The sequence below is a fragment of the Chrysemys picta genome, chromosome 3 (genome assembly GCF_011386835.1).
Source record: "Chrysemys picta bellii isolate R12L10 chromosome 3, ASM1138683v2, whole genome shotgun sequence".
In the NCBI taxonomy this organism is placed as follows: domain Eukaryota; kingdom Metazoa; phylum Chordata; order Testudines; family Emydidae; genus Chrysemys; species Chrysemys picta.
In genome coordinates this window covers 156,191,430-156,217,163 of record NC_088793.1, presented here as the reverse complement: position 1 = coordinate 156,217,163, position 25,734 = coordinate 156,191,430, and the positions used below count along the sequence as shown (strand labels likewise).

General features: G+C 38.7%; 1 protein-coding gene across 13 annotated transcripts in view; it reads right to left on the bottom strand.

Annotated features, from left to right (window-relative positions):
• CDC42BPA (CDC42 binding protein kinase alpha) overlaps window positions 1–24,082 on the bottom strand; it is a 326,251-nt gene extending 302,169 nt beyond the window's left edge. For 10 of the 13 annotated variants that reach the window (XM_042848545.2, XM_065590558.1, XM_042848542.2 and 7 more), the window contains exon 1: window positions 22,554–24,082. In XM_042848545.2, coding sequence (XP_042704479.1) covers window positions 22,554–22,731 — 178 coding nt within the window. In that variant the 5' untranslated portion in view covers window positions 22,732–24,082. The remainder of the gene's footprint in view (window positions 1–22,553) is intronic. The other 3 variants (XM_065590557.1, XM_065590559.1, XM_042848544.2) reach the window with 3 other exon arrangements.
• Between the last annotated feature and the right edge of the window lie 1,652 nt (window positions 24,083–25,734).

Here is a 25,734-nt window from a genome sequence, read left to right as displayed (position 1 = left end):
ATATTACAAAACAATCCACATTAAAAAATAAAATGTGTTCAGTATAAAAAGAAAATTACATTGCAAAAGGTGCCTTTTCAAAGCATCTAAGTGACTTAGGAGTACAACACTCACTGAAAGTCACTTAGGGGACTTTAAAAATGCCATTCAAAATGCACATTTATTTAACATATGGATTCTAACTGGAAGGGTGTGGGGGGGGGGTTGCAAACAAGTCCAAGGGAGTCATGACCACCGTTCCTTTCTTTAGGGCTATATGGGATTCCCTGAAAGTTTTTTCTCTTGTAACATGGGGTCACAGTATCTATCTGTATCTATTTTTATAGCTCCTTTATGGAAAAATTTGATTTTTTTCAAGCTCTTACGTGGTCAGAAGATTTCTTAGCTGCAGCAAGAGAAGCTGCATACAATATCTAGAGAGCAACATTCAAAGCATTGCCTTTTTTTTACCTATGGAAAACTAGTACATTTTGTACCTACAAAATCTATTTCCCACTCACCAGTAGCATGTGGAAGTATTCACTGGAAATTCAGACACCTAACCATCATCAGTTTAAGATCTCTTTTTTAAAAGTTGCTATCCTTCATGACCAGGGCCTTACCAAATTCACAGTCCATTTTGTTAATTTCACTGTCATAGGATTTTAAAAAAATCATAAATTTCATGATTTCCGTTATTTAAATTTGAAATTTCACCGTGTTTTAATTGTAAGGGTCCTGACCCAAAAAGGAGTTGAGGGGAGGGGTCGCAAGGTTATTGTAAGGGGGGTTGCAGTACTACTACCCTTATTTCTGTGCTGCTGCTAGTGATAACTGCCTTCAGAGCTGGGCAGCTAGAGAGCAGCAGCTGCTGGCTGGGAGCCCAGCTCTGAAGGCAGAGTCACTGCCAGCAGCAGCGCAGAAGTAAGAATGGCTTGATATGGCCACTCTTACTTCTGCACTGCTGCCTGAGGAGCTGGGCCCTCAATCAGCAGCCACCACTCTCCAGCCAACAGCTGCTGCTCTCTAGCTACCCAGCTCTGAACACAGTGCAGAAGTAATGGTGGCAATACTGTGACCCTCCCTAAAATAACCTTGCAACTCCCTTTTGAGTCAGGACCCCCAATTTGAGAAACACTGGTCTCCCCTGTTAAATCTGTATACTACAGGATAAAAGCACACAAAGATTTCACAGGGCAGACCAGATTTCACAGTCCATGATGTGTTTTTCATGGCCGTGAATTTGGTAGGGCTCTATTCATTACTGCAAAAATAACCTACCACGTGAACTGATGTGCTACCACCAACTAGCTACAGGGCCACTCAGTGGTGCTGGAACAATTTTATAGTGAGGTTGCTGAAAGTAGAAACTATGTATTTGGATTGTTATTACTACTAATAAAATCTATGGCATTTTTGAGGCATTGCGACAGTCACTTTTCACATCAACCAGTAACAGGCAAACAAACCAGGTGGCGCAGGAAATGGATTTAAAGGACAAGAATATAAAGCTATTACTCTTCACTTAATCCAGAGCTGACCTACTGAAGAGCTGACCTCACAATTGGGGTGGGGAAAAATATTATATCCAACACACAATATGGAAGGAAGCCTCTGCTGTTACTAGAAAAAGACAAGAATCCTCAGGAAAATAACTTTTCAGCTAGTCTTGAAGTTTAGCTCAAGGGAATCACCAAAGGAGAGACTATGTATTAAGTGTGTGTGTGTGTGTGTGTGTGTGTGTGTGTAGAGAAAGAATGCACCAAAGAAATACATGACAGTGTTGTACAAAGGTTTCCAGCATGAGATGGGGATGACTGCTTTACTCATAACAGGCGTTATCAAGGTAATCCAAAACAAGTATCAACATAGGGTCTGATTCTCCACTTGCTTGCATCTTGTGCAGTCATTAACGTCTGTGAAATGTGAATATAAAATACTGTCATTCTGATCTGATATTTTACACAAAGATAAACGACTATAAAATGTTTAAGGTACTGAAGAATCAGGCTGAAAACCTTTACACCAGATCATGCATTTTGTTTACCTCATACTTTAAAGAGAATTACCTTATAATCGTTTTAAGTAAGCTTTCATGTTTTTATTGTAACTATTTTCTGTATCCATCCACTTATAAGGCCAGGTTGAATTAGTATCATGGGTTCAACTGTACAGGAAGGAGAGAAAAATAACTAATTTTAGTCAATCTTATTAATTTAAAATTCAATCTCTCTCAAGATTTTCCAAAGTTAGATACAAGTGCTGTATCCCACTGGAAATGGGGAAAGAGAAAAGATTCCCAGGTCATATTCCCAACCAGAGACCAGGGCCCTTAGGCACTACTGTAATGCAAATAAATGAGGAAACAGTGGGGTCAGAGAATAGTCACCTCCACAGCAGCATTCTCCATCACCCTAGAAGACTTTCTGCACAGATCTGGAAAATATTAATGAAGGATTGGGGAACAGAACAGAGCAGATGTGAGGAACAGGCTGATAGCAAGATCAGGGAGGTAAATGCCAACCTCCCACTTCCCCCCCGAAGAATTTGGTGAAATCCTCAAAGGAAACCTGCGCACTAACTCAGATGCGTAAGGGTCAGAAATTTCCAAGCCATCACCGAGTATTTATTTATGAACACAGCTTTTGCAATTAGAACTAGGAAGACTGATCAGAAATAAACTATAATAATTGTGGAGATACAAATTTACCATAAAACAAAAATCTGCAATGACTGCAAGTTTTCATAAACCAAAATCTATTTTTTTACATTTTAACTGAAAAATAAATCCATCTCCCTATTAAAGAGATCATCATTTTATTTTTCAGACAAAAAAAGTCACTGATGTTGTTAATGTACTACACAAGACATTTTGTATTATATAAATTATGTGGTGCCTGGAAATAAACTCCACTTGTGTTGGACAGTCTCATGAACAGTTCTTTTTTTTTTAAACAGGACTAGAAAGCAAAAGTCAGTGTTCTATCCTGGGCACATTCTGAGTGAGACACTATAAATATGGACAGCCATACCTCAGGACACCATATAAATGTATTTAAAAATTCTTAAACATGACATATTGTTACAAAATTAGCTAAGGTCTAGTGCAGTGGTCCCCAACCTTTTTGTGGCCAATAGCACATTCACGTTTTCAGAAGTGTGTGGCAGGCGCCAACAATTTTTCAAGGTTTATTTTGTATTTATACATTAAATAATACGAAAAACATCATATTTAATATTACATAATATATGAATCCATAAGATAAAAAAGGTAATTTTACATATAAAAGGTATTAATTAAATTATTCAGCAATTACTCTTTCACCTTACCATGTGAATTTGCTCTTTTTTATCTACCTGTAAGAAAAATTAAGGAGTTTTTACAAAATAAATATCATAAACAGTTTTCATCTTATTTATTTTAAAAAAGTAAAACATTGTTGAACTGCTGGTCCAAATATATTTATTATTCTTACTTTAACATAGATAGCCAGTTATGGTTAATTACAAATATTCTTCATATTATTACTTGTATCTGGATTTCAATAAACAAACAAATATGAAAAAAAGTTAAACAAAAGTTAATCATACGCACTCATCAGCACTTAATGGAAAATAGGTATAATTAATTCACATGTTTTTTCTAATAAAGTCGGTATGATTTTTGGCACTGCATTTCTTCAGCCAATTTTTCCTAGTTGGGAGAGTAGGATGATATTCCCATTCGTAAGCAATCGTCAAGATGGGCATCTGTAAGTCGAGATCTGTATTTTGATTTTATGACTTTCATTGTTGAAAACAGAACTTCGCATAGATAAGTGGAACTGAAATAAAATTTTATTTTGTATGCTACATTTTTTAAGGCAGGAAACTTTTTTCGGTCAACCAGATTCCAAAAGTTTTCATCTGTTGTGCAGGATTTTAGAACAATATCATTTGGAAGGTCCAAAATCTCCAGTTTCACATCCTCTGTTCTTACCTGAATGAGACTCGCAATTGATGTAGCCATTTCTGTTACCTCTATTTAGCAAGTAAAAGGAATCATAAGAAAGGCAACTACAGGCTCAATGATGGTGAACTGTTGAAATCTCTTTTCAAATTGTTCCAGAAGTGTTTGAATGTGGAGAATAAATGGTGATGGGTTAAAATCACTGTCACATCCCATTTTCTTCATACTTGGGAAATGTACGAGAGACTTCGTCTTCATATGTGACATCCACAAGGTCAGTTTTGCTTCAAATTATTTTACAGAACCTATCATTTGAACCACGTTTGTCTTTTCCCTAGATCTCAAGATTTAAAATGTTCAATTTGTCAGTGATGTAAGCAAGAAAAGTCAAGTCCATTAACCAGCTGGAGTCTTCTAGTTGCTCGAAGTTCTGATTTGTGGACTTCAGAAATTCTTTGATCTCTTCTTCAATTAGACTGAAAAAAACGTGCAAGAACTTTACTTTTGCTCAGCCATCGTACTTCTGTATGCAAGATAAGATCAGATTGTTTATCATCAACATCTTCCAACAGGGCCTTAAAAAGTCAGTGTTGCAAAGGTTTCGCTCGAATAGAGTTAATTATTTTAATAACAACATTCATGACGTGTTGAAAAGAAAAAACTCTGACACACAAAGCTTCTTAGTGGATAATGCAATGATAAGACAAAGTTCGGAAAGGATTAATTCTTCTTGCAGACTGCAATGAATCCATTAGTGCTACCCATCATTGCTGGTGCCCCATCAATGGTGATCGCAGACAGCTTGTGTAGTGGCATACTAATTGATGTTGCGGGTGATTTGAATAAATTATAGATGTCCTCACCCTTTGTTCGCTCTTTCATAGGCAATACTTTTAGTAACTCTTCTTTTACGGTGAAGTCACCAAATACCATCCTCACCATAACTGCCAACTGCGCTGTATCTGGTATATCTGTCGACTCATCGAACTGCAGTGAAAACCAGTCACATATTTCCAAGTCATCCTTTAGCTGAGTTTGCATGTCGCTTGAAATTGCATGTATCCTTCTCGTAACTGTGTTGTCTGATAACTGCAAATCTTGTATTGCCGACAAAATCGCACGCTTGTTAGGAAATCCTTGAAACAGGCAATCAAAAGCACCAGTCAAAAATGTTTCCTTCAACAATTCACCATCTTGAAAGGGTTTTTTCTTCTTTGCGAGCAGATGAGCAATTTTAAAGGAAGCAATAGTAGCACTTTTAGACTTTACCACTTGTCTAGTGAAAACAGATTGCTGGGCAGATAGAAGAAAATTAATCAACTCAAATCAAACCTCTCTCAACTCAGATTTAAGTGGATGGCTAATGTCAAAAGAGCTGTGATTAGTTTGGAAATGGCGTTCGACATTATGTTTTTTCGGCCCTGCAACAGTACCACCACACAATAAGCAAACACATTTCCCTTTGAAATAATATGTATGTTGTCTTTTATTTGAACCACTCATTTTGGGGAAAAATGTTAAAAAAAATAATAAATTGCAAAGCACAAGAAAACAGCAGTATCAGTGCAGCGGAAGTTTACTCACATACAGGGCCAGCTCCAGGCACCAGTGGAGCAAGCACATGCCTGGGGCGGCACATGCTATGGGGCAGCATTCCGTCCATTCTTGGAGCGGCAGATTCCAAGCGGGTTTTTTTTTTGGCAGTCCTGGGCAGTGCGGAGAGAAGCTGGAGAGAAGCCATGGCCCCACGCCTGCCGGGGACAGAGAACACCGGCGCCCGCAGCCTGCAGCCCGGAGTTCTCTGTCCCTGGCAGGCGTGGGGCTGGAGCTTCTCTGCCCTACTGGGCACTAGGCGGGTGCACATAAATGTCCCGGTGGGCGCCATGGCGCCCGCAGGCACCGCATTGGGGACCACTGGTCTAGTGTATCCACTCCCATGCGGAAGATCCATGGGAAGAAGGCACAGAGGCCAGGAAACAACTTGGATTCACCGTGTCGAGTTTCTGTAGAATCATTTCCTAAAAGGTGAGATATTTCAGAGGTGTCTCAGTTTCTCCACATACAAGATGGGCATGATAATACTTACTCATCTTTATAAAGCACTTTTTGATATTTAGACAAAAGGCACTATACTCAAGTGTAAAGCATTATCTGTCCACAACTTTCTCCCTGACAATTTCTCTAGATGCAGAGAGCTCAAGAATGTATACACAACTCACAAAAGGATATCAATTAATATCAAAATAGTGTGGTTCCTAAGTGACTCCTCTGTTTCTGTTTATTTGGTTTAACAGCTTTGAAAGGAGACGAGTAGGTGAAAATAGATTTAAAAAACTAAACTTCTTTATGTGATACTAATACTTCCTTAGATTTAAAATGAATTCTATTTTAACAATCTGATTTATTTTCTGTATCGTTTATAATGTTTGTTCAGACCTTAGCACTTAACTCTGCTTGGAAACTAAATTAGTCATTTTCACATTCTGTTTATAATATTGCTGCTTCAGTTCAGAACATTTACAAATGAATGTTTAAAACTCCCCCCAAAAATGACTTTTTTTCCCCTCCAAATGTAATGACATTTCTATTACTATCTGGTTTTGTAACCCCCACTTTATTCCCCTCTTTTTTATTTTAACAATCAAATTAAATGTATGGTTTGCAACTATTTGATAATATCCTTTTCAAAAAATTCTGTCTCTGAAAAGATGCCAAAATGATGATGTACAAGAATTTTTGCATTGTAATGCGATAGACCAAGGCCAAATTCTGCTTGCATTTACATCAGTTTAAATGCAAAGTAATTCCTGTGGAATCAATGATGTAACTCCACATTTACATCTGTGCAATGAAGAGCAGAATTTGGCTCACAGATATTGCCTTCTTCTTACCAATATGAGTCACAATTTTGACTCGCACAGCGATAAGTCACCTCATGCTATTTAAACTATAAACACGAAAAAATTGTCCCAATTACTAGCATATATTTTCACACAGTCCATCTTTTCTATAAAGTAAAAAAAACTGGCCTCCAAGATCCACTAGTGAGCCTGGCTACACTATAGTACAGTACTTCAATGCCTGTACTTCCATTAGTTAGCTGTATTGATTTTTTTAAAATACTGATCAAAGGAGGTAGAGGACATAAGCAGGTTATTAGTCAATGCAGAACATTTACACTATACATTTTTAAATATCAAACATTTGAAATAATCAATGGGGAGTCTATCTTGTTTAATACTAAAGACATTACTGTAGTTTGGTGTGCCTGAACTGGCTCCCATTGAAGCCCATGGGAGTTCTGCCATAGACTTCAATGAGAGCAAAGACAGTCCCCCTAAAGGATTATCAAAAACAATGGTCAGCACACCATGAAGAAATCCTTGTAGCTTTGCCAGAATTACTTCATTCACCATATTCTCCCTGGTGCTGTTTTCCTCTGCCCTGTCCCACAGGAAATGATTTTTGTACCCTTGACGCTATGATATCAGTACAGATTGACCTTCCCACCCTGCCACAGCATTCTTTTCACAGCGCTGATGTTCTCTGACATGGAGAGGGAGACCGAGAGAAAGAGAACTGGACAAGACAAGTTTAAGAGCACAAAACTGAAAAACTAAATTAACACAAATACAGCTGGTAGTTTAACGTTAGAAAACTGTCATGAAAATTTACCAGCTCAGATTACTCAACTGTCTGTATTAGAATGGTTATAATGATGCAAAACTATTTTACTTTCTCATAAAAAAATTACTTGCCCCATCCAATTGACCTAGTCTACCTTTGATAGACACATAAATGTTCTGTTACAAGAAATTATTTCCTTAAACTTGGGGGTGGAGGAGAGAACCAAGAAGCTGTACCATACCTCACAAGTGAGCCAAGTTGTTAAAGACTTTAGCTGTGTTTTATCAACATTCTCATTCATTAAAAAAGAGACTACCTTAAATAGCTCTCAGATTGAGAGCTAATATTTGATTTTGCTGCAGATAAAAGTGACAGTCTAAACATCTAACAATATTACTTCTTAAATAAGATATATACAAATAAATTAGGCAAGTTAAACTGTAATGTGATTTTTATGTACGTGATATCAAGTTTTTATTGACAGTTCAGTACTGCAATACTCACAATTTCTTTGTGTTTTAGACTCTAATACATCCTGCTTATGAGATACCGGAACAATTTACTCCATAGTTTGCAGCTTATGCGGTAGTTGCAGAAACAGAGGCATTTGGGATTAATATCATGACCGTATATATGGTTAAATATCTTTTTTACCCTCTTGACAAAAGAGGCTAACTGGCCAGAACAAGGACATGTGATTTAAAACAATTTTGCATGATTGCCTCTCTCTCGCCAATAGTTTTGGATTTAAACCAACTAGTCACTGACTCTACAGGGTGACAACCATGTGATCAACAGTAGTCCAGGCTAAGGATTCGTGATTCTGCAGCATTCTGAGGGCAAAAGACCCTGGGGGTGTATCACTCTCTTTTACGGAAAACCTAATGGGGAGGTGAACATAAAGTTCAAAGGATTAATCTCAAGGTATTTCCTGGAAGATATGGCCACTCAAGTGGGAATTTTAGGGAGCACAAAATAGATGGAAATATGATCACCCAACTCTGTAGCTCCCCAGGCATCTCAGAAAGAGGAGACCCTGACATCCCCGGGGGCAGGATGAGGCAACACAAATGTTCAACACCTCCATGCCCTATTTGGTCCTTCCCTCTTTTCCCCAGACAGTACAGCTCCAGCACAAAGATGCTGCTCTTGGCTAAATCAGTCAGATAGCTTTACAGTAGGAGTCGTGGAAGCAGGGCTGGTGACATGGGCGACTGCCCAGGGTGCTGTCGTCAGGGGCATAGTAACGTGGTCAAGAGGCTGCAGAAGACCTGTGCCCACCTGGGAGGCAGGAGGAGGGGATAAAGGGGGCTGTGGGGCAGGAGCCAAGTAGCATGACACCCGCAACTCCCATTGCTGGGTGAGTAGTACATAAAGGGCACCAAAGAAAGTTCACCCAGGGCACCATTTTCCCTAAGGCTGGCCCTGAATGGAAGGGACTTTGCAGTGGTTAATGCTGGCAGAATTCATTCTCAATGGGATATCTATGCAGATATTCATGGGGGAAGCAAGAGATGATGCTACAGAGAGCAGCTGGTCCCCAGCTTCCACTCCAATCTAACACATAACAAGTATATACAGCTAATGTGAACCAGCATCATTATTAATAACTCTTTTGACTGTAATTACGTGTGTCAACACCAATAGGAAGCAGAATTTTTCTTCATTGCCAGGTTACCAGAATTACTAATGGCCACCAACCAAAAGCCATATCCTTTCAGAAATTACTGAAAAAAAAAATTGAAAAAGCATTTAAAGTTTTATGCAATGTTATTTCCCCCCTACTTCCCTCACCCCCCCCCCAAAAAAAATAAACAAACTATGTTTCAGAATTAATGCTCCCTATCCAGGTGTTTAAACAAGCATTTCAACTAAACTCATAAAAGGGAGATATTTTTTAGTCATCTTCTCACCCACTTCACAAGAAAAGCTCTACAGCGATTGCCTAAGGCCATGCATGATCCATACACAAACACAAATCTACTTATGTAGTTAAACTGCACATAAAATTACTGCAAGACAATGAAAAACACACACACAAAAAGACAACTTCATACATAACGTACCATACACTGTTGTTTCTTAACAGCCATGATTTCATATAGAGGATTGTTTGTTTGTTTGTTAATATAAGAGTCTGAATTTTCATCCCTGACAAGATTTCCATCATTCCTCAGTTTTACAGACTGCAAGAAAGCAGGTAAGGTACCAAAAAAATGTTAAAACCCACTAGACAATTTTTAAAGATGGTTTGGCCAATTTTTTTTCATAAAGAGTTAATAAATAACTTTGGCAGATGCCACTGTAATTTAAAACAGACCTACTATTTCTCTAGCCAAAGGTGGTTTTCTAGGCATGGGGGGAGGGGGGGAGAAACAAATGCACAGTAAAAAAATAAAATAAAAAATTGAAATATGATGCCTAAAATGACAATAAAAAGGGTCAAAAAAACTTCCCTCTATTTGTATAAGAAAGCTGCTTCCATAACTTGCCTCTAACAGATCAAATCATGACAAGAATAACAAAAATGTCTTTTGTGTCAGACACTGCTGAGATTATAAAAGACACCCTTTCAAATTATCCCAAAACAGAATAGCATAGTTCATCAAGTGCTTTTCATGGGCTGGGGGAAATAACACAGCTGCTCCAAGTCTGCTAAGACAAGAATCAATGTTTTTCAATTGAGCTATATCTAAGGCAAACAGGCTAAAAAAAAAAAATCTTATCTCTGCACAACTGCCTTGTGGCACTTTCCATCTGAAATGCTAAAACTCAGATTTTCTGGGTGTGTTCAAGAACTATTTTAGGTAACTGCCTTCAGGCTACAGAACACATGAATACATAGACAGTTTTTTGCAAGAAATATATATTATTGACATGAAATAACCCTTCTTTGGAATTCTATCCATACTTACAAAGTATACCATTTATGGAACAGAGGGTCCAGCTATTCCTATGGGAATCTGAAAACTCTCACTGAGTGTTACCTCAGTCAGTATAAGATGGACATGGCAAAAATTGTGACTCCAAACCATATAAAAAAAAGCCTAGTATAGTTCTCACAATGGCAGAAAAAAGCAGCTTAAGCAACACTGCACTAGCAAGCTAGAAGAAGAATGCCAGTTTCTATTTGTCCCACTTGTTGCCATGAATGTGACTTGGCACAATATTTAAACAACAGAGCATTTCACTACAAAAGAGAGTGTGGTAAATGGGGAAACAGCTATAATGAGGGAGAGCTGCAAGTACCATGGGACAGTGGTGTCCCAAAAGTACTAACATTATTATCTGTAACCATTGTGCAACCCAGATCATAAAAGTGTTCATCCACCACCTTCCTCATTACAATGCCGATTTCTTTAACTAATAGGTTTTTTAATTACCATTTCTCTCTGGTCTCTAAAAACCTTAACATTTGGATAATGACGGCCACATCTACATACCCTGAAATCAGTTTTGATTTTAATAAGCTCTGAAGACATTTCAATCAGTTTTCAGTTCTTAAAACACCTGAATTATGCAGGGAAATATAGAGATTATGCAGTAGCTATGTAGAGATGCTTCCTATCTAACACTAAGAGGTCTCCAAAAGTAAGTATGGGATTTTGAAATAGAGTTTTAAGCTCTACTGTTGATAAGGTAGCTCAGCAGAAGCATCTAGACCTGGCAAGAGACAACCAAAGATTTCAGATTACGAATTAACCAGCAGAAGTTACTTTTCAAATACCTCTGGAAACACTAAAAAAATTAAAATGGCAAAACCTGAAGTCAAAAGAGACAAATGATGGAGCAATATACACCTCTACCCCAATATAACGTGACCCGATATAACACTAATTCAGATATAACGTGGTAAAGCAGTGCTCCAAGGAGGCGGGGCTGCGCTCTCTGGCAGATCAAAGCAATTAACGCGATTTCACCTATAACGCAGTAAGATTTTTTTGGCTCCCGAGGACAGCGTTATATCAGGGTAGAGGTGTAGCAGCAAATCTATTGGCAATCAGCACAGGAGAGATGGAGGCTTGTTCAGTGAGTTATGGGACTCAAAACTGGAAATATCAAGTAGGTATGCACAGGTCCATACCAAAACTGGTATTATTAGTAGCATATTTAGTGAAGTATCAGCTAAAAATAAAAACCTAATGGGAGAAGCATTCATAGATTCAGAAATGGCAACATTCTAAATCACCCTAAGCAGACTGAAAAAGTCAATGTTTTGCCTGAACAAAGGACTACAAAACACTGATCACAATGCTGATGTATCTCTCCTACATGTTAGGAAACTAGTTGTTCCTACCCACTATATACCAAGAGAGACCATTTTCTTAACTTTTATAAAAATGGAGCAGATGTTCCGTGGCACATAAGTACATTCTGAAATTCTTATCTATCATTACATTAGTTATTTTTAAAGAGCTTTATCACCAGGACATCTAAACAGTGACAATTTTATCACTTTCATGATATCTGTAATACTTATGTATTTGTATAAACATAAGGAGAGCTATGCACTATAATTTAATTCAACAGTGAATACAGATAGTGTTTTAATGCATAAACGCCATTCAATATCTCCTGCCACAATTGCCACACACTTCTCCTTACAATGGTCTTCACCGTGCAAGAATTGGCAAGAAGATTTAGACATGGCCTGGTTGTGTGGGTCTAAGGAAAGTGCCAAGTCAAAGATGATGACCAAGTTACAAGTATGAGTGACAAGGAGGAAGGTGCTGCTGTCCATGGTGACTGAGAAAGTACAGAAGGGTTGGGGAGGGGGAACAGGAAGATCAAGAGCTCAGTTTCAGCCATGCTGAGAAGGAGTTGATAGCTGGAAATTCATCAGAGATCAGGAGGACAGGCTGAGATCTTGGTTTGGATAGAAGAGTGGATAGATATATCTCTGAGCTATCAGCCTACAGATGATAGCTTAAGCTATGTTTATGAATGAAATTACCTAGAGTGGATGTAGAGGGCATTGAGAAGGGGAAAGGATCTAAGATGGAGCTTGAGGAAAGGAACTTGATATGGTAACTGCAGACAGCATGTTCAATGAGCCTCGAGATGAAGAAGGGGAGAGAATGGGGCAACAGCTGGAGAAGCAAGTGAGGTCAAAGGTGGTTTTTGTTTTCATAGAGACTAAAACATGCTTGTATTATGAAGAGAATGAACCAAAGAGGGACACGTTATGGAGAGAGGTGAGGGATGAGGTAAGAGTGGGGCAAGCAGATCAGATGATTGGATGGGGTTGCTGATACATATGGGTTATATGAAATCTTAGCTTCAGTAACTGGGGAGAAGGAGATGATGGTAGCAATGGTGGGGAGAGGCCCTTTCAGTGGGGATTTTAACTTTATACCAGAAATATTAGAGAAACTGCCATTGACCAGGTCCAGTAATGAAAATGTATTTCTCAGATCCTGACCTAATAAGACACATTCTAATCAAGGCCTCAAACTGCTTAGAATTTCACAGGATAAAGAAAAACAATAATTAGGAACACTTTAAACCACTATTATAGACAAAATCTGAAGTTCAAAATAAGAAACAAAAATGGTTGCACAACATTTTTCAAACATTTAATTTTTCTTCAATAATTTAACCTGTCCTCCTCTCTCAACAACCAGTAATACATTATGTGAACAGTATCAGAGGGGTAGCCGTGTTAGTCTGAATCTGTAAAAAGCAACAGAGGGTCCTGTGGCACCTTTAAGACTAACAGAAGTATTGGGAGCATAAGCTTTCATGGGTAAGAACCTCACTTCTTCAGATGCAAGTGAAGAAGAAGTGAGGTTCTTACCCACGAAAGCTTATGCTCCCAATACTTCTGTTAGTCTTAAAGGTGCCACAGGACCCTCTGTTGCTTATTATGTGAACAGTTGCCATAAAATTCTAATAATAAAATGCAAAAATTACTATTTCATGTAAGATTTTAGTTTCAATATGGCCTAAAAATATATAGTTTTCAATATAACTAGGGCTGCAATTCAAAATCTTTTAAATAGGTGCTAAGAGTGGTGAAGAACTGTGTACCTTCTACCTATCAAAAAGTTAATCCTCAAGAATAAAAGAGGTCTAACTAAGTTGTGTAACAAACTAACTTAAATGAAACTGCAAATCTGGATATGGATAAGGAAGATTTATGAAACAGAAAGTCTTAAGAGTCTGGTGCAACTCATTTGGATTTTATCCATGGTAACTACTAGTAAGCCTTATTAGACTATTACTAGGAATAAAGTAAACTGACCTGTCTGAATAGAGGTTTTTTGCATTTATTATTAAGCCTAATATCACGTTTAAACTATTTGAAATAAAAATCCTGCAGTTAGCAAAAGGTTGCATATGACTGACCTAAATCAGTTGCAGTTTTTAAAGATTTTTGTCCACATCAGTAGCATTCCCAAGCTTAATTAGGATTTTAAGAAAACAAGTATGTGGAGGTAACTTGGACAAGAAAGGAACAAAATATTCCAAATGTTCAGCTAGAAAAAGGAAATCTGTTTAAACTAATGTAAATAATATACTCATGGAAGTTTTTCCCCCAAAAGACAAAACCAAGGCAGTGTTCTAACATTACAATCTTCAGAATACCATATAAGATTTCTAACCCCCGTCTCAAATGCCTACTCTACCCAGCACTGAAATAGTCCATTTACTATCTATGTTTTGCTGCTTGGCAACGGCAACTAATTATTTCTGTATGTTTTCTATACCGATTGATCATAGTTATGGCAAAATAGATTACTGCGGTTTTTAATTCTAATTCAGGATGTTAAAATATTGGCTAATACTATGAAAAGAACTAGCCTCAAGGTAAACATTAATGTATAGATCATCCTCTAAAAAACAAGCATAGCCATACAGTAATTATAACAGTAATAATAAAACAAACGGATAAGAAATTGATAGCAGAACAAAAGAGACCTATAAGCCTAAACCTACAAAAGGGGTCGGCAACCTCTGGCACAGGGCTCCCCAGGGTAAGCACCCTGGCAGGCCGGGCCAGTTTGTTTACCTGCCGCGTCCAGAGGGTTCAGCCAATCATGGCTCCCACTGGCCGCAGTTCAACACCCCAGGCCAATGGGAGCGGCAGGAAGCCATGGCCAGCACATCCCTCAGCCCGCGCCGCTTCCCGCAGCCCCCATTGGCCTGGGACGGCGAACCGTGGCCAGTGGGAGCCGCAATTGGCCAAACCTGCCGATGCAGCAGGTAAACAAACTGGCGCGGCCCACCAGGGTGCTTACCCTGGCGAGCCACGTGCCACAGGTTACCAACCCCTGACCTACGAGAATAGCTTAAGCAGTTAGCATAAGTATAAGGCCTTACAGCCTGAGTAAGAATAATTGCTCAATACATTGGCATAAGTAAGCAAACTAACAGTGATCTTAAGTTACGAGATGGCATAAAACTTTGTTTATTGTTTTGTAACAGTCACAAGTGTTGCAAGAAGGCAATATGAACCAGTTTTAGAGTATTTTTAGAGGGAACATTAGCAAATGCTTACTGCTGGTAACCACCGTAATACAACTGATATATACGTTCATGAATTTATCTTCATTAATGTACTAACCTACAGGATAACAGTATGTGAGTGAGGAAGTTAAAATATGGTAAAGGAGAGATGAGCTATGAATACATATGCCTGAGAACCATCAAGGTCTATAAAACACCCTAGTCTCAGGTACGGCCATTGGAAGTTCTTCATCGGCGCGCCCGAGTCAGACTATGATTGGTCTCAACTTCCAAAACTCTTCCCAACGATAGAGTGAGTATATACCTATAATGGTACTGGCTGTCTTAACAGCATTGTATTACATCACTTTACTTGTCTGGATTGGTTTACTTATTGGACTAATCATTTTAATAACAAAAATTTTACAATTACAGAAGGTTTTCCCTGAGTGTGAGTGTTATTGTCACTGCCATGCCCCCTTGGGGTTCCCAAAGCAGTAATACTGATAATACTGGGCCTGATCTTAGGTCAAGAACCTACTAAATTTCAGAGTGTTACTTGGGGATTCTAAATCAATAGATCAGGCAAGACAAGGGAGAGGGGTAATTTGAAGAAGGGCCTCCATCCATTTTGTGCTTGGAGTTTTGCACCTCCATCTGAATAGCAGTAGCAAATCTGAACAGTTGCACCTATTACTACCTATTATTACCCAACCATGGGTAAAAATCAAATGGTTAGAAGTGAAGTTACTCATTTTTGCAGCTGCAGTTCATATTGCAGGGGCCAATACGTGAGTGCAAATTGTACCTGCAAACAGGAAAGAGGCAGGGCCTCTTAGTCTGCTGAAAAACATAGCCCAAATTATTTAATATATTGAGCAAAATAAGCCCATTAACCTTCTAGCACTATATCTTTGTGAATTATTTATGTACCATAGGATATAAAAGATGTAGTTTAGTATAATGTATATTTGGGGTAGTGTGTGACAGGGGGCAGAGGAAGGGTTTAATTTTGATACAAATACAGCATTGTAAATTAAACTGCACCTATCTCCCACAGATGTTAAGGATTTGTACAGACATCTTTAAACAGTCCGAGCAGAATATTATAAAATCAAATCATGATTTTATACCACAAATAAAATAAACAGATTAACACTTTAGCCTGTAAAATGTTTTATCCTGATTAGTTTATTAATCATGTCATGAGGATTATGACACAGTTAGCATAATATCTCAGATAATTATATTTCTCCTTTCATTTCTGTTAAGCCAAAGCATGCTAAGAATTTCCATATGGAATAAAAGAATTCCTAATTCCTGAAGATGATGTGTTAAATGCTAGTGTGCTGTTCTCATTCATCAAACAGAGCTGTACTCCTTTCAAATCAAAACAATCAGCTCAAAATCTTTCAATCTATACTCCCCCACTACACAAAAGCTCCAAAAAGAGCCCACCATGCAGCCCTTGAATAGCTGCAAATGCAGATGACCTGCTCATAAATTCTGAGATATTTTTTAAACAAATATAATAGTCTAGAAATTAAAGTCTTGGGATACCTTGAGCTTGCATATTTAGGAAATTGGCTGACAGCTTAGTGGGTTAATACATTACTCTGGCAGATTGACTTAAAATCCTAAACTATGATAAGTAAAATGAGTTTGGCAGTCTCATAGTTCATTTGACCACACAGTACCAATTATGGTAAACAAGGCAATAATTAATCTATACACAAGACAGAAAAAGGTGTGCTAGAAGCTTACATGGTTTATAATCATAGAATCATAGAATCATAGATTATAGGACTGGAAGGGACCTCAAGAGGTCATCGAGTCCAGTCCCCTGCCCGCATGGCAGGACCAAATACTGTCTAGACCATCCCTGATAGACATTTATCTAACCTACTCTTAAATATCTCCAGAGACGGAGATTCCACAACCTCCCTAGGCAATTTGTTCCAGTGTTTAACCACCCTGACAGTTAGGAACTTTTTCCTAATGTCCAACCTAGACCTCCCTTGCTGCAGTTTAAACCCATTGTTTCTGGTTCTATCCTTAGAGGCTAAGGTGAACAAGTTCTCTCCCTCCTCCTCATGACACCCTTTTAGATACCTGAAAACTGCTATCATGTCCCCTCTCAGTCTTCTCTTCTCCAAACTAAACAAACCCAGTTCTTTCAGCCTTCCTTCATAGGTCATGTTCTCAAGACCTTTAATCATTCTTGTTGCTCTTCTTTGGACCCTTTCCAATTTCTCCACATCTTTTTTAAAATGCGGCGCCCAGAACTGGACACAATACTCCAGCTGAGGCCTAACCAGAGCAGCTGAGGCCTAACCAAATAGCAGCTTGAGCCATCTTGTATTATTGTTCTCACTGTCACGTACACTAAATTCACTTATACTTTATAAAAAGTAATTTGATATAGAAATTCACAAGTTACTCTGATAAAAGATACAACTGCAAGACAGAAACCTTTATTTGGCATACAAGAGACATTTGAAATTCCAAATGTATAACAAATAAAACTGAACCTTGATAATTCATATGAATGACTGGTGAGCGGATCCATTGTGAATTATGCTCCAGAAATTTTTGAATTAGGCTCCAGTCCTGCAAGGGCTCAGCACAGATAGCCCCCATACTCAGCCCCTACCCCCCCAGTCAATGTAACAACTCGTGATTAAATGTAGGCACCTCACCTGTTTAACTACCTTGCTCAACTGAAGCCTTAGCTCTCCTTAGCTAATTCTGCTCTCACTGAAGCTAGAAGCAACATTTCTATTAATTTCAATTAGACTAAAGACTGGGTCCTAAGTGAATAAACATACACACACAAGGATAATTCCTGAGAGAATGTAATTTATTTTGAAAAGCATAATTTATTTTTAATTATTTCTAATAGCTTATATATTACCAATTATATTGGAGAATATTTTATAAAAACAATGAACTCTTAGTAACAGAAGACCTAACTAAAACGGCCAACTAGTCTGTCTTTGCAGAGAAGTGAGGTCTGATTAAGGGGTTTGTTTTGTTTTTTGGTTGATTTGTTGTTGTAGTAGTGGGGTTTTTTGTTTGAATTATCAGGTTTGCTTGTACATACAACACAAACATGAGTAAACTGTACCTGACAACTCCTGTTATTTTTGCCATAACCTACAAAGTATTGAACAACTGATCTGAGACACAGAAAGTACGTTCATTTGTTTTTTTTAAAAAACAAATTATAGAAAAAACTAAAACTAAAACAAAAAACAAGCCATACATTCTCTCATATTTCTATGTGCATTTAACTTAATCAAGCTGTTCAGAAGTTTAAATCTTTAAAAAGATACACATCCCTTTTCCAGTCTCAATGGCAACAGTTACATTCCAAAAACTGGGCTGCCATCATCAATGATCCTGATGCGCACACACGCACAAAAAAAACCCATAATCATTTTATGTCATTAAAGATAAAGTGAGGAAAGTAAACTTCACCTATCAGAAACAGGAAAAAAAATGGTAGTGAAAATCATTTTATATTTCTCATACAAGTTAGAGATGAAAGAGTTTTACATGGTCATCTACTTCATTCCTCTGTCAGTGCTTTTTTTCCTCTTCCTGTATATTTTGGAAGGCTTTCTTTGATCTAGATTTAAAGTACCCCAAGCAATGTGACTCTCTTCACTTTTCTTAAGAGACTATTCCAAATCAATCTCACTATAAGAAAGTATTTAAAAAAAGAAGAGCAAAAACATATTTATAAACCTGATTTTTTTTAAATAAACACCTTCTCTTTACTACTATTTTTCTTCTCCTAATCCCCTGCATCCTGGCCTGCATTACCATCACCCCCCAGGCTTGCAAGCATCAATGACAACCAATGCTGTTGTAGAAAAGAAAAACAACATGCCTGGCATTCTCAGTCTCTCCTGCTGGCAGGCTCCAGTTGCTGCAACTAGAGAATCTCTCTAGTCTGAACCAGAAATACAATTGACCATCAAAACTAAAACTGGTTTGCGCACACAGTACACAGAGTGGGACCAAGTCTGGCTATATCATTTATTTCCAAGATTCATGCTGATTAACTCTCAGAACTCATTTACATGACTCATTCATGGAAACAGTCAGTGTGATGTCTTTATTACATGACAGAAATAAATTAATATATAAGCAAGCCATATTACATTGTATATCATATAATTGATAAAATATGAATACATGGGGAAAAGAAGTTTTATTTTAAGTCTAACCTAGGATTTAAAACAAAAATAGATTCTTAAATCACAAAATAATTAGCCTGATACTTCAGGTTCTTCTAATGACTCTTACCATGATGAAAAAAAGATGGAAAGCTAAATAAAAATTAAAACACAGGCTCCTTATACTGAAATTAGCTTCCTCTCCCCCCCCAGTTTAGCAAGTTAAATTCACCACAGCAATCCAAAATGAAAGCTGAAAAACCTGGTTAAGATGTCCATTATTACTTATAAAGTGAAGCAATGTAGCAATCAGAGTATTGAATAAGAACAGATAACGTATTTCAAAGAACTGACCTAAAAGATCCAATGACTAGCTAAGTACAAGAACAGCAACATTCTTAACTAAATATAGCTGTACTAATACTGCTATTGCTAAGATTATGTCAACTTTTCCATTCTAAACCTCCTCCTAACCCTTTTCCAAGAGTTTAGAACTCCACTATAAATATTCAACCTGGCATGAAATTTAACATACAAAGACTAATTACTGAAGCAATTTTTTTAAACCCCAAATCCAAACTCTTCTCCTCACCCTCTCCAAAAAACCAAAAATCTATTCACGTTTTTAACTTGTAGGAGTGCATAAAAACTGGAAGTTTACTGACTATTTCCCCACACACACACTCTGTAACTTAATATACTAAGATTTTTTAAAATGAAATTTGAAAGACATTATTGAAACCTTCAAACATGATGGTACAACTTGGAAGAGGCTTTTCCTTTTTTTTTTTAAATGTTCATAGCCTGTGCTCAATAATAGGCTAAAAATATACAAAGCCTCGATTCTGCAATACGCATGTACTTAACTTTATAATGATGAGTAGCCCCACTAATTTTGATGGGACAAGTCACAGGGCCTTAGGTCCCAATCTTGAGAAATGCTCTTTGCTAGTGGATTTCTGCACCCACACAGCACCTTGTGGACTTCCAATGGAAGCAGGATCTGGCTCCTAATCAATTTTAGTCCACTGATGAAAAAATAGATTCAAATGCTTTGCATTTGTATAGCACTTTTCATCTGAGGAGCTCTAAGTGATTTACAAATTGTAGCTCTCTCAACTCCCCAGAAGAAAAGTAGATATTATATTCCCCATCCACAAAATGGGGAGGCTGAAATAGAGATGTGAAATGACTTGCATGTGTCACTGACAGAGCCAGAAGGAGAATGAGATTTCCTGGCTGCCAGCCCCATGCTCAGACCACTATCCCAATGGTGCCTCTGACATTAAACATGTGTAACTGCCCCCATCTCCACTCACTATCACTGTCCCTTTTCTGAACTGATTAAGTGTGTCCTTACAAAAAAGACCCAGGTAACACTTTATTACACATTCTAATACCTAAATATAATATCTCAACAACAACCCAACCCTGCAAACCCTTACTCATGTGAGTAGCTAATGAAGTTAGTGGGAATACTTACTTGAGAAAGGACTACTCACATGAGTTTGGGTTTGCAGGGTAAGGGCCTCATTTCATAAGTCACCCCCCTTGTGCCTCAGTATCAGAGGACACTGCTGCAACTTTTCACTCTTAACCAACCCTTGACAAACCCATTTGAAATTTAAAAATCAGAATGGCAGTACTTTGGCAGACCCTTGCCTATAAACAATGTAGAAATTCAGCCTCAAGTGGAGAGAGTCTTTGGTGTGGAGCTCTTGCAAGAGGAGGAGAAAAGGGTGGTGAAGCAGAAAATAGTTACATAAACAGGCATACAAGAGTGTTTATTGCAGTCTTTCCAAAATAGCATTTGATTTGTGTTTGCACTATTAAAAGTAATCTAGTAGATCCCTCACACAGGTAATGTAAAAATCTGCAATCACGGTCAGAATCTTAGGATGACAGAGTCAGTTGTCAAGTGACTATCACTGCATGATGTAAGTACCAGCAACCAATGTGGAAAGTTCTAAAAACTCAATTATCCCGCTCCCATTGATATGTTTAATCTATTTACAGAATATCAACTTGCCGAACCAATGAACCCTTGTTAGCACAATAAATTCTCCAATGTAAGACTTCTTTGGAGCCACTAAATTAAAAAAAAAAAACTTTCCTTGTCAGAGAATATGGCAAACATCTGTCACAGTAAGAATTCATACTCTAAAATTAGTAAAGTATTAAAAAATTACCTTTTCAGCTTGTCAAAAATGTGTTATAGTCTGCTATTTAGGTTAATAAAAGCACAACACCAATATAATTATGAAGAGTTCAAGAATTTCAATTATTGAGTCAGATATTCTTTAGATGTCAGTATGAATATAGGAAAGAGCACACAAATAAAATTAGCAAACAAAACATACTAAGCAGTTCTGTACTGATAACTGACCCAACAATAATCTTCCTTCAGTGACTTCATTATGAAGATTCCAGTTAGCTGTTTAACGTATACAATGCTAATTATGAAGATTGGAAAGGTATTCTTAAATACAGCAGTCTGCTTATGTACATTTTGTGAAATATAGATGATAAAAATTTTAAATTCAATTTAAAAGTACAGCATGACTTTGAAGCTTGAAGGTCACATACAGTAACTGTCCTCATCAGGATTCTTATGTGAGACTGTATCTTCTGTGCTACATCTATATTTAGATGAAGAAAAAAACAGGACAACCTGCCCTATCATGAATTCAGGAAAGTTCAGCCACTAATTATCATCATTAATCTATTCCATTAAAAATTCTTAGCAGTCTATTATTATGCTAAATCTCAAAATAGCAAGAAAAAAAGAAGACAACTTGACTCTGCTTTCCAACTTTATTTTCCCTACCAGAAACCAGGCATTATATTCAGGTCAGCAATGACCTTAGGTAACAGATGACATATTTTCTCTATTTTAACAGACATTTCAAATGCATATATCATTTAAGAAGGTTGGCTTTTCCCCCCTCTCTCCTATCAATGCTTTTTACTTTAATAGACCATAAATTTAATTGCACAGAAAAGTTACAGAACTGTGCACTTGTCTTTTTTCCTATCAGGGGATCTACCCAGCATCATCCTAAAAAGCTTCAAATGCAAAAAATTACCTTAGGTAGGCCAAAACTAACAAAAAAAACTCCACATGCCAGAATTTGGTGGTGTCAAAAGATGAATATTCATCTTTAGTGAAACCTTCACCTGCAATAACTAATGTGAAATTATTGTAATAAATATGTTTAAAATTGTAAAGTATAGCTATTATAAGACTCTTGAATAAAACATGGGCTATAAACAGATCCCAGCTATACATGTATACAATAGTGACACACTACAAAGCACACGTGAACATGTAAGGATGCAAACAAAATAAATATGTTCAGACTTACCCCATTCTAGATACTCAAGAATATTCTTCTCTCTCCTCAGGGGGGAATTATTACATTCATCATAAAGGCAGATGAGTATATCCAGCAACGTTTCCACACTGAAGCACTGCCCATTAGTCCGAGTTGGCCCATCCAAAATAAACTGTTCCAACTGCCTCAAACGCACCTCTCCAGACATGGTTGTTTCAGTTTGTATTGGGGTTTCTTTTTTAATTATTATTATTAATTTTTTTAAAAAAACTAACTTTTAAATGGATTGTTAAAAAATAAAAACAATGTATGTTTTTAAACAAATGTCAATGTAGCAAAGGTGGTGCTGAATTTACAATCCACCTCAGTGTTCCTAGTCTGAAAACTGAATCTGTCAGTTTCACTCACATACACATATACAGTATATACACATTTGAAAGAAAAGTTATCCTAAAAAAAATATTTTAATACTTTTAAAAAGAAAGAAAAATATATAGTCACTCTTGACATTTAAATAATAATAATTAAAATGAAATTCAACCAAGACTGACACCAATTTATCATATATAGAGCAATAGATATTTTTATATATTTAAAAGGGGCTTCTCCTTCATTCAAAATTCAAATCATGCAACATAATCCTGAAAAGAATCCCACTGCATCATTAAAGTGTAAAAGCCCCATTCAGTTTGCATCAGCAATTCACTTCCCAGGAAGGAGCAGCAGAAGGAAAAATATATAAAAGGAAGAAGAAAATTAAATGCATAGAGGAGGGGAGGGAAAGGGCTGCAAAATACCCACCACCTCCACCTCCTCCAGCACCACTCGGTAAATGCATCAGTGGCAATTTCTTCAGAAAGGTGGGGGGAACAGGTCGCTGGAAGCAGCCCCTCCTCAGGGCTCAGCCAAGTCCTGTCTGAGGAAGGCTTTTCCTTTCTCCTCAACGAGTCTCCTTTTAAGGCTTTTCAGTGATCCCCAAAAATAAAAGGCTTCATCCCCCCACCTTCTTCTCTGCTGTGTGTGGAGTGGGGCGCTAACCAGCCCCCGAAATACCAGCACCACCCAGGGAAGGTGGGGGGCAGGCTAAGAACCCTGTCAAATCCTTCCCATGTCTGTGCGTGTCCTCCTGCCGGGTGTCGGCCCTGGGGAGCGGGGTGTCCCCCCTCCTGTTGGAGGAGATTAGGAGATACTGGACATGTAAGGCCCCCAGGTGCTAATAAGTGCTGCTGCTGGTGGTGGTGTTTTCAATCCAGGGGATGGAGAGATGCTGCCCCGGCTTCGCCCCACCGGGCTAAGGGCATCTTCCTCCGGCGGGGGGCAGGGAGGGCTCACAGCCTGCGCCCCGCTTTCCGCTCCGCCGGCTCCTGCTCCTCCACACGCCCCCCCTTCGCCGGCCCGGCTCCCGGGTCTCCCCCTCACTCACACCCACAGGCGGCGGCGGCCGCTGCTGCTGGGCTCTCAGGATCCAACATGGCGGCCTCCCCAGCCCTAGCGGACGGAGCAGCCGCTGAGCACAGCTGCAGAGAGCGGCGCTGAGCCTGGGAGCTGCTGCTACTGATGGGATTCAGGGAGGGGGGCAGCGGGGGGAGCCGTTGCTGCAGCAGGGAATGCAGGGATACAGGCGGACTGAGGGGAGGAGGAGGGGAGAGCAGGATGCAACGCCCCGAGGACTACTGCAGGAGCTGGGAGCTCCTAGTCTCTCCTTGATGGATCTGGATGGCTTCCCTCGCCCACCCCCGCATCATGGAGCCCCCACCCTTGCTGCTATGCCACTTCTTTCCCATACTCTCTCCTCTTAGTCCCATCTCTCCACACAAAAAAGCGGTGGGCGTGGGACCCACCTAGCCCCAGCTGGGCTAGTGGTTCCTTAACTTCTCTCTCCATGGTCCCTGCCCTTTGCTGCTACCTGGGCTCTTTCACTGTCCTCTTGGTGGCAGGGTTTTGTCATTTCTCTAATTACACCCTTCCTCCAAAAAAAAAAAATCCCCTATTTCATCTGAGGGGCCAGAGGGCAGTGTGAGGCATGTTACTTGTCTTTAACTAGAAGCCGTGCCTCGTTATTAGAAACGCTTGGAAATGACAAACGCTTCAGGTGCTAATACTAACCCTGTTACATTCAAAAAACTTCAAATTTAGCCTCTTAAAATATACCTGATCATACATGGTCAGAACATTTACACTTATACACAACACCTTCCATCCCAAATGATCGCACCATGCAATGCAAGCTAATACACACCAGGGATCACTTTCCTCGGCACTGAAATTCAGCCATCTCTGGGGTGGAAAATGGCAGCTGTTTAATAGCACATGGCAATGCCATTCAGTGTAAAGATGCCATGTGAAGAATGCAATATCTAATTGAAACTCCAGGGGGGATTTAAATAAATGTCATCTCCAAGAAACATTAGAGCTTAAACTAACCACCTTTCCATCAGAAGAGCAAGGAAAAGAAAACACTGTCTTGGTTTAGACCCATACACCAAAGGCTTAGCAGAAAAGGTGAACTTGTACTATTCTCTGAAGGCTAACTAAGTGTATCTCTGCTGGAGTTCCAGAGAGAGCAAGTTCCACAGGTAGGGTCCCTCCAGTGACAATGTCCTTCCTCCTGTCCTTGGGAGTGCATGTCTGGAATTGGACTGTCAGCAAAAGTGCTTCAGCTGGTCTTGGCCACAACTATGGTCAATACAATACTGGTATTTTCTACCTTAGACCTTCCTACTGGGTAACATAAAGCACTAAGAGTTTTATTTGTACCAGTATGTGCAAAAGAATAAGAAAACACAGATAAAAATCAACCATTACATGATCAAGATTCAAAAGAGAAACTCCAAAGCATTTTCCTACACTTACGGAAAGATGAGTCTTTTCAGTAGCCTAGAGTTACTCAAGGCAGCATCTTATCTGTAAACCCTGTGGCCTGAAGATATAGAGGGTAGGGATGGGAGCTCCCTAGTCCCTACTATCATTTGCTGGTGAACAGTAGAAAGAGCAGATGGAATACACTCCATAGGAGAAGAAACTGTCTGCCACCATCTGTTGGTGAACAGAGCTGCTTTATAAGCTGTTTATCCAGAACTCCAGATAGAAGTTCTATAGGGAAGGAGCTCTCTACTCCCAACTATTGGTGAACAGGGCAAAGTACAATTACAGAGAGAATTCATTTGCATAAGCTTCCTATCCAAAAATCCTCTTTACAATTTGAGAACTC